The sequence below is a fragment of the Protomyctophum parallelum genome (genome assembly GCF_964188405.1).
Source record: "Protomyctophum parallelum genome assembly, chromosome: 15".
NCBI lineage: Eukaryota > Metazoa > Chordata > Actinopteri > Myctophiformes > Myctophidae > Protomyctophum > Protomyctophum parallelum.
In genome coordinates this window covers 43,965,895-43,975,183 of record NC_139710.1, presented here as the reverse complement: position 1 = coordinate 43,975,183, position 9,289 = coordinate 43,965,895, and the positions used below count along the sequence as shown (strand labels likewise).

Below are 9,289 nucleotides of genomic sequence, written 5' to 3'. Positions count from 1 at the left end.
CTAAATATGCAAATGAGGCATTATGTAGGAAAATATGCAAAATAATCAAAAATATGAAAAAGGTACTACTGTGGAAGGGTTATCATGTATTAATTTACTTGTATTGATCCTATAAACAATTTAATATGGGGTATAGTTTGCCCACCCATTTTGGAGATGGACTCATGGACTAAAAACCAAAAAGAACTGAACCGGTTCCCATTGGGAACCAACTGGTGGAAAAGGGGTCAGAGTGAGTAGACAACAATGGTACCATATTATAATGATGGTCAATAAACGCTAACACACACACAAACATGATACTGTTGTATATTCTTTAAATGATATGAAAATACAATATACAGAGCAACAATACAATGCCTTGGTGGAGGATCGTTCAGTATATACATAGCAAGTGTTTGTCTCTTCTACTGTGTTGTGAAGGATGAGGGTGAACCAAGTTGTGCCTTTTCGCTTCAAGTTCAACCACATGCAGGGCTGTCTCTTTCCAACAGTGAGGAATCTGGCTTTGCAAAGTCATATCCAAAATGTTACAAAACAGCCTAAACACACCTTATACAGTATCTACCTAGTCACATTACATCCTTCAGAGTTCAAAGTTAACGCAGATCTGCCCTTGGAACGTTGTTTGAGTCATTTAATTAATGAAAACCCCCAATTAATTAAATTGTGATTAAAAGAGATAAACAAACGGTCAAAAATACAACCTGACATCCTTGTTCGTGGACATGTCTTTCAAGTCATTTGCCATTAGTCCTCTGTGGCATGAGGACTTTTATTTTATTTTCCCGTCTTGAGTTCAATGACCCTTTGGCAGTTTAGTTTGTTTCAGAAAAACAAATTAGCTCCTTTTCAACTACCTATGGGTCCAGCATCTGTCTGTCCACTAGGCCCACCTTTCTTTAAACAAAGGCATAAAGGTGAGTTTGCTACAGAGTCCACTAGGCCACCTCTTTTAAAGCACTGTCGTTTAACCTTTCCATATAATTGCGAAGCTCCTTGGAGTCACCCAGTTCCATGTCTTGACACACCCACTTAATGTCATGGCTGTGGCTCACGCTGAGCGTGCTGACCGTAGGGAAGCCATTGTCTGGCGGGATGGTGGTGAAGGTGGTGAATTTGACTCGCTTCCTCTTGGTCGTGGGCGAGTCTCCTTTGCTGTCCTTGGCCACGCAGCCCGCGTCTGCAGCCCGGTGAACCTGGCCCTGCACATTCTTCTGGGCGGAGCCCCCGTTGAGCAGGTGGCTGCCCTCCTCCAGCCCACCGCTGGACTCCATCATGGACGTCTGCTCCTCCTGCTGGGGCGATAGGCTGACCTGGCTCTCCAGCAGCTCGGCCTCGTTCCCCAGCCACACCCAGTCGTGGGCGTGGTTCATGCTCTCTTGGCCCTCGATGGACATCTCCTTGTGGCGGTACTTGAGGGTGTAGGAGATGCAGTTGATGAGAAAGACCAAGATGGCCAGGCAGAAGACGCCCAGTAGGGCGTACATGCCGATCTCCAGATCCGTGAGTCCCCGGGCTGTCTGTATGAGGTCATCGTCCACGTTGCGGCCCCGTGGGAGATCGACTTGCGCCGGAAAATCAGAGAAGTCTATGGGAATATTCTGGCCGCTGTCATCAGACAGTCTGTCGCCATTGGGCCTGCGCATGATGCTGCTTTTAGTGGTGGTGGCCCTCCTCAGTACCCCGTCCTCCATGTCAGAGATGGAGCTGCCATAGTAATGAGAGTCTATGCCTGTCCTGTCCTGAGATGGGGACAATCTAGCCCTGTTCTCCATGTCATCTCCCTCTGGGCCATAGTCGCTGCCCCCTCCCCTGGAGCTGTCAGTCTGGCCAAACTTGACTCTGACATTGCAGTTCCCTGCTGCCAGGATGCTGCGGCGCTTGAACTTCTGGCAGACCTCGCAGACGGTCATCTCCACCCTGACCAGCAAGCCCTGGCCCTCTGCCTCTGTCACGATGACAGGCCACTTCCAGGAGGGGTCCTGTTGTACAGTGACAACCTCCTCGTCCAGGGAGGTGGCTGTCAGGATGAAGAAGTCAGGGTTGTACAGGTCTAGTGGCGCCATGGAGCCATCACTGAACTGAAGCCAGGCACTGATCAGGGCCTCCTGTGCACACACAAGCGCGCACACACACACACACACACACACACACACACACACACACACACACACACACACACACACACACACACACACACACACACACACACACACAGTTAGTATGCAGACTGTGGGCTACATACAGCAGTATGGATGCAAACACACAAATGGAAGGGGAGTGGAAAAGAGAGGCGAAAACTAAATTTACTTGAGTAAAAGTATGACCTAGCTAGGCCTCATAATATATATATATTTTTTAAGATCATAGCAAAGGAATAGTCACGGACTGCAAAAATTCACCAATAGATCTAGAAAGGACTAATTTGTTTTCAATAGACTGAAAACATTTTATAAACGGCAGACCAATTTTGGCATTTGATATTTCAGCATCGATCAGGTTGAGACACTCAACACTGTGTATATTATTTTCACTATTATTATCACTATAAGTTAGATGCGTGTCTATAATACAGTCAGGGACAGAAATATGAAGTGAATGCTGTTCCAACAGGGATAGTGCTAAAGCACATAATTATTATAGCATATTATAGTGCATAATTTGAACAAGAATGGCATTTTAATAGTAATACACACACAGATGGTATATATGTTACAATGTATAATGTTTCCATTTTACATACTGTTCTCCATAACTTAATAAAGAATACTGTAAATCTAGTATACTGAGCCCTTCAGTGCTACTACTCTGTGGGATAAGAGAGAGAGAGGGAGCAGATTAAAAGATAGGGGGAAAAGATCAGACCGTAACATTAAAGAAGAATTTATGCGAATGGGGGATTTGCCGTACACGAGCATCTTAAGACCTTTTCTCACGCCGCAGTTTCACAGTTTGCCTTTTAATATTGCCAGAGGACAAATCCCTGGGGCCACGGGGGGAAGATCCCCACAGCGCTCCGCCAGTGCTCCCTAATTACTGACACAAGAAGACGTACTGCGCTGCCTGCTTATCTCTGCATGGACATTTTGTCTGTGATGGGGAAGATAAACTACTCTTCACTGTCCTTCCTCGCCCTGGGGGGGCGATCAAAATGGGCCACAATGAGGGAGGGAGGGCAAAATGAGAGATGAAAGCAATGATAGGACAGTTTGGCCCTGCTGTAAGTCATGTTTTTGCTACAGAACTTTCAGTGCTACTTTTGCATGCTCGCGGAGATTAAGTATACAGCTGCAGTTTCTATTCGATGCCCAAGGAAACACATGCAGTCACATTTCTAGCTTTCAAGGTTCAGAGTTAAGAGGGTTAGGATGCAGTGGGACAAACAACACGTGTGTGCGCACTGTGCGTGCGTGCATGCGTATACGCAAGCATGTGTGAATATAAGCGCATGTGTATGTATAAGCACATGTGCTGAACACACAACGCTGAAATGAAGTCTTTTGTTTTGGAAAACAGTAATCAACTCTGTGGAGTGCACTGCGCAATTTAGGCTTCAGCAGCTCCAGTACAGTATGCAAATAGCTGTCTTATTTCAAAGAGCCGTCAAACTAAATGCAAATGATGAATAGTTGGAGGCAAAGAAATCTAGCATTATATGCTCTGTCTGTCAGACCAAACAGTATTTGCAAATAATAATTCTTATTAGCTTTACTATGCTCAGTGTTGCTGGATGGATTTCGTTTTCATCCAGACAGCTTGGATTAAAGGGAAGTTGTCATTCACACACATTTGTTGTTTTTTTCCATCAGTGATACTGTAATGAGCCCTTTTTGCCATGCTATACTGTATAGGTGAAAATATTTGAAAGGCAAACTGGCGAAAATAACAGATCTACAAGCTCACAGGGTGTTTTTTTGCTGTTCGTCTTGTATTGTATTGTGTATAGCAGTGCACTTACGTAGTTCTGTTTGTTTTTCAAAATGTGGTTTGGGGACCACTAGGGAAAACCCATACAGGTCTGTAACATGGAACGGGTGCATTTGGCTCCACTCTCAGAGTTAAAATAATGAACTAATGAATTGTACATTAGTGTTCCAGAGATAGCCCATTTTACACTGTCAAGTGTTAAGCACAATACATGCAGGAAGGCGTCATTCTGAACCCCCAGATATTCCTGACTGACCAAGTTTCTTACAGTCGGGACAGCCAGTCCGAAACCCAATGTCGGAAGGAGTATCTATTGCCCTTTACAGACCTGGGTTTGGTCCCCAGACCAAACGTTGAGAACCAATGGGACATAGGATTTATTGCGAACGCACTGAGCACTAACTATGACAGCAAGGGCTGAATGTCTGTGTGTGTGTGTGTGTGTGTGTCCCGCTGTTACACCACCCGCCCGCCACCAGAGGGCGCAGCTGTATCACACAAAACACACAGCACGCACTCACACACACACACACACACACAACTTAACTTAAAAAAAAAACTTAACTTAAAATGAAAAAGAAAAAACTTAACTTAAAAAAAACTTTAAAAACACTTAACTTCAAAAAACTTAACTTCAAAATAAAATCTTAAAAACTTAAAAAAACACAAAAAAACTTAACTTAAAAAAAAACTTTAAAAACACTTAAACTTAAAAAAACTTAACTTAAAAATAAAATCTTAAAAAAACACAAAAAAGTGAAGTTTAAAAAGAAAACCTTAAAAAAGTATGTAATTTATTCTAATTGTTATTGCCATTTACGAGCTGCGTTCGCTTCCCGCGTTTGCGCGTCTTACTTGTTTGTTAAAAGAGTTATACAGTATAGCATCCGGACCTGTTTGGGGATCTGCAGAAGGTCCTGTGTAGTGGTGGTAGCCAGGATGGCCCTGTTGCTCCCCGGGCTGAGCTGTAGGGACAGGGAGAGGCCAGTGACCAGCTGGACCCCCAACTCTGTAATGGTGACTTTGTCATCCACTACCCTGATGGTCTTCTCTGCCAGTATGGAGTCCGATAAGGGGGACAACACCTGACATGGACGAGAGAGACAGAGAGAGTGGGAGAGGGAGATAATGAGAGGTACACAGCAGAAAGAAAGAAGAAAAGCCTCTTGGGATTAACCCAGATTACAATTGTGACTTCAAAGGCTTTTAAAAAGAAAACGAGTGAACCGTGACATTTGTTCCCCCCCCCCGCCCCCCTACCAAACAATATATCCCTCCAGCTCTTTTATGATTACGGAGGTGATTTCAGCTGAGCTGGTCTTTCCTAACATTTCAGTCGAGCCCCTCTTCATTATGCAAGTGTATGCACAAAAACACCCTGCACTTGTTGACTCTTTACTCATAGGCTCATTAAACAACTCTGCAGATTAACCTTCACGGAACCTCTCTACCTCTGTAAAGGTTGAAGAAAACCAACCGCCATGTGTTTATTCCTTCTTAACCCTGATTATTGCTGGCAAACCAGATGAATGTCACACACAGTCTAACCTATAGAGACGGGGAGTCTAATAATATTGATGAAGAACAGTTCGAGGTCAGCTGTTGCTCTGCGTGTGGAAAAGTCCTCTACAGCAGTGGTTTTCAACCAGTGGTCTGGGGACCACCAGTGGCCCTTGAGGGGGTTCCAGGTGGTCCCCAGCTAAATGATGGAGAGTTTCTAACCAAATGGACCCTTATAGATCTTTAACTCTCGAGAGCGTATAAATTAAACCAAATGGACCCGTTCATTTTACGCCCTCAAGAGTTAAATTCTTGTTAAAAATCTGAATTTCTTAATTTACAAGAAGTCTACACAATTAGAGAATGTAGAAGAATTGTTATTTTGATCAACGTTTGCCATCAATACAGCACGGAATTGTGGACAAAAACTAAAAGAAATCTTCAGTTTTTGGTCTGAGAGACTAAACCTCATCAAATGGTGGTCCGTGGCTCAAATGCAGAATAAATAGTGGGCCCTGGTATCAAAATGGTTGAAAACCACTGCTCTACAGGATGGCATGGATGCTATTGGTGTGTGTTACGGTCATTTCTCAATGAATGAGTTGGCGTGGCTCTAAGAGTGAGTGTGTGTGTTTGTCTGGAGATAACCTCGCAAACTGCTTGACCAATGTCTTGTGCACACTGATGGTTGGCAAAGGTTTTATATAATTTAAAATATTTTTAGGCTACATTACATTTTATAATGGTAGTCATAGGGGCTCGGATTGCGCTAAAGGCTCTCACACCAAGTTGAACCCCGATCCGTCTATCCGTCTAATATGTCTGAGTCATAGTGTCAGAGTACCCATTGTGTCTGTCTGTGTCCCATTTGTGCCCATATATGGAGATCTTATAGAGAGTCATAGTGACATGCCTATATATGGTGATGTGGCCGTGGACCTGCCTATATATGGGCGTATTAATGTGTTTTATTTTCGTTTTATTTTTCGTTTTGTCATTATTTTTGTTCTGTATTTATTGTCAAATCATTTTGTGATAAGATTTTGTTTGTATTTGTGCTGCCATGGGGATGTGGGGGGGGAAAATATATGTAAATTGTTTTGAAAATACTTCTTTGTACTTTAAAGAAAATCAATTAACATATGTTTAAAAATATATATATATGGGCGTATTGGGTTTGTTTATGGTTACGTCCGAGTGACATCTGTGCGCCGGGGCCCTCCCATTAGCCAATTTGAATAGATACGTCATAGATACTGTATTTTACTATATCATAGATGACTGCAAGCTGCATGTCTACATGATGTCCGAGATCCACCATGGAGCCATGCCATTCCCGTATGTCTGCCAAGCCAAGATCCACGATTAAAAATGTTTCTCACTGATCTATAGTATTATGTATGTATATATAATGTGCTTTTATTAATATAAATCGTTTTATTGAAGGAGTAAATCAATAATAAGCTTACAGTAATTAAAGCAAGTAGTAAGTAAAGCGGCATAGGGATTATACTACATGTTCAGTGAAAGTGTTCAGGCCTTTGTCCAAACAGGTGGTGGTGGGAGAGTGTGGATGTTTGTGTGAAGGTAATGGCACGTCTGCAGGCAGACAGATGGATGAGTAGAACACACTGCTGGGCAGCGGGTACCTCTCTCTACACAGATGTAATTAGGAGACTGCAATTCATCCAGTTAACCTGAGGACACTGACAAATGAAAGGTCCGAGAGGGGAAGGGCCCGGCCCCTTCACTGCCACTGCCTCTGCCACAAAACAGCTAGCTGAGGGACACCAGGACACGCTGTGTGACACACTGAGTGTTCTGTTCATTTAGTCTTTAGTCTGAAGGTGAGTTTTGCTATGTGTACTTTCAGAGTTTTGCTGTGAACCTGACTGCACTCAGACCCCATTTACACATCGTATTAACCGCTCCTGATGTCCCCATTTTGGCATGTAATTTATAGTTTTCAAAAATGTTCCATCTATAATGAATGTAATAAAAAACAAAACAATAAAAATATCATATCTACAAGCTCACAACGCATCATATTGTTGCACGTACTGTAGTGAGCTTGTACAGTTGTCTATTTTCACTATTAGTCGTTCGATGAAGTACCGTGTAAGGCGTAACCACAAAAATGATATACTTCGTTAACCCAGGTGTCTACACTGCAGTGCGACATCTCAGCTAACAACACTGTAGAGATCAAGACCCTGATGCTAGATAGGACTGTCCCGATTTGGTGTTGGTTAGACCGCACTCTCGCATGGCAAAATAAACTTATTTTGTGATATTGAGGGCAGATATTGCATAATAATCTAATCTACAGCTAAAAATATAAATGTTGATTTTGGATGTCTTAATAGTACCGTATACATTTAATACAAAACCCCTATTTTATACATTGCCTATTCTAAGTGTCACTACACGTCTCAGTGCGGTGCTTTGTGAGCTTGTAGATCTACTATTGTCAAAAACTGTTTTTTATCATTTCTAACTATCTTCAAAACATGTATGGGTACTTTTAACGTAGTTTTACATTGTTACGCCAATACTTTTACTGAAGTAACAACGCTTCCACCAACGTACTCGTACATTGGAATCAGAAGGTTATCTGATCTGCCACACACACTACACCACATCTGGAGGTGGTCTTTCTCACGCCGTGATCACATCTCAAAGTTAGCCAGGTGTAAACGTAATTAATGGTGAGATTGGATCGTTCATTATCCAGATACAGATCACATTTTAATGTGTAAATGGGGCATCTGTGAAAGGGCGTTATTCAAACTGCAGTATATAATCTATCACTGCCTCCACATTGACCTTGTCATTCATCAGGAGTTTGTTTTCAAATGCACTAACTATGTCTCAGGAGAAAAGAAAGTGCTTAATGATGTTAATTAACCACATGACATACTAGTGTCCCTATTCTGGGCATGACGTCATAATAGAACTTAGAGCAAAAATACAAGCTCACAACACAACTGTGTTGTAACTTGTGAGACAGTGTAGATCGGCTATTTTCAGTGAGTGAGTATTGCACTTTCACACAGGCCGGTATACGCTCAGAGTTACGTGGGTCCTTAAAAAAGTTTACAACCACCGACATATACACAGCATACCTGGATCCACCGACATATACACAGCATACCTGGATAGTGGTCATTCCCATGTCCAGTCCCACCAGTATTCTCCCATCCAGCAGCTGTGCGATGTGCGGGTCCTCTACCTTCAGGAAGTCCCACACAAGCTCAGTGATATCCACCTGCCAATCGGAGCCCAGCATGAAGCTTGTCTGACCTCTGGGATCGGCCGACTCGGCCACAAAGTGGGTCAGCACTCGGACCATGGCGTTCTGGTATTGCAGAGTACAGCTCCGCCCCCGTCTGTCTTCATCATCTTCATCTTCGCTGTCCCGAGCGGACCTGCCGTTGAATGACATTTGACATGTGAGTTGTCCTACCCAACACCATGGATGACATTTCCCAATGGAAGAGTATAGGAGACCACCTCCAACCACTGTAGATGTGAATATCCTTCGGGACAATAAAGATTATTATTATTATTATAGTTACTGTACATTGTAAAAAGGGACCACTTTTTCCCCATTCTCAACGTCCTCTTCATATAGGTTGTCACTATGCTCATACTGTAAGATGCCATGCTACCATTTCTGTCTACTCATAGTGGGCTGCATGTGCAGTTGTGCACTGCACACACAGCTCAGAAACATTCCTCCAGTGACATCATCAGGGGGGATTCCAAGCTATTGGAAACTAGCCTTTCACTCTGAAATACTGTAGAAGTTTGCTCACTTGCACCAAAAAACTATTGAAACAGTCTGGGAATCTTAGTA

At 43.0% G+C, this 9,289-nt stretch overlaps 1 protein-coding gene across 1 annotated transcript in view; it reads right to left on the bottom strand.

Annotated features, from left to right (window-relative positions):
• Positions 1-645: 645 nt before the first annotated feature.
• The window catches only part of LOC310872060 (transmembrane protein 132C), a 198,609-nt gene continuing 189,965 nt past the window's right edge, over positions 646-9,289 (bottom strand). The window contains exons 7-9 of the mRNA XM_083783755.1: positions 8,585-8,858; positions 4,824-5,015; positions 646-2,111 (exon numbers count right to left, since the gene is read on the bottom strand). Coding sequence (XP_083639881.1) covers positions 942-2,111; positions 4,824-5,015; positions 8,585-8,858 — 1,636 coding nt within the window. The 3' untranslated portion in view covers positions 646-941. The remainder of the gene's footprint in view (positions 2,112-4,823; positions 5,016-8,584; positions 8,859-9,289) is intronic.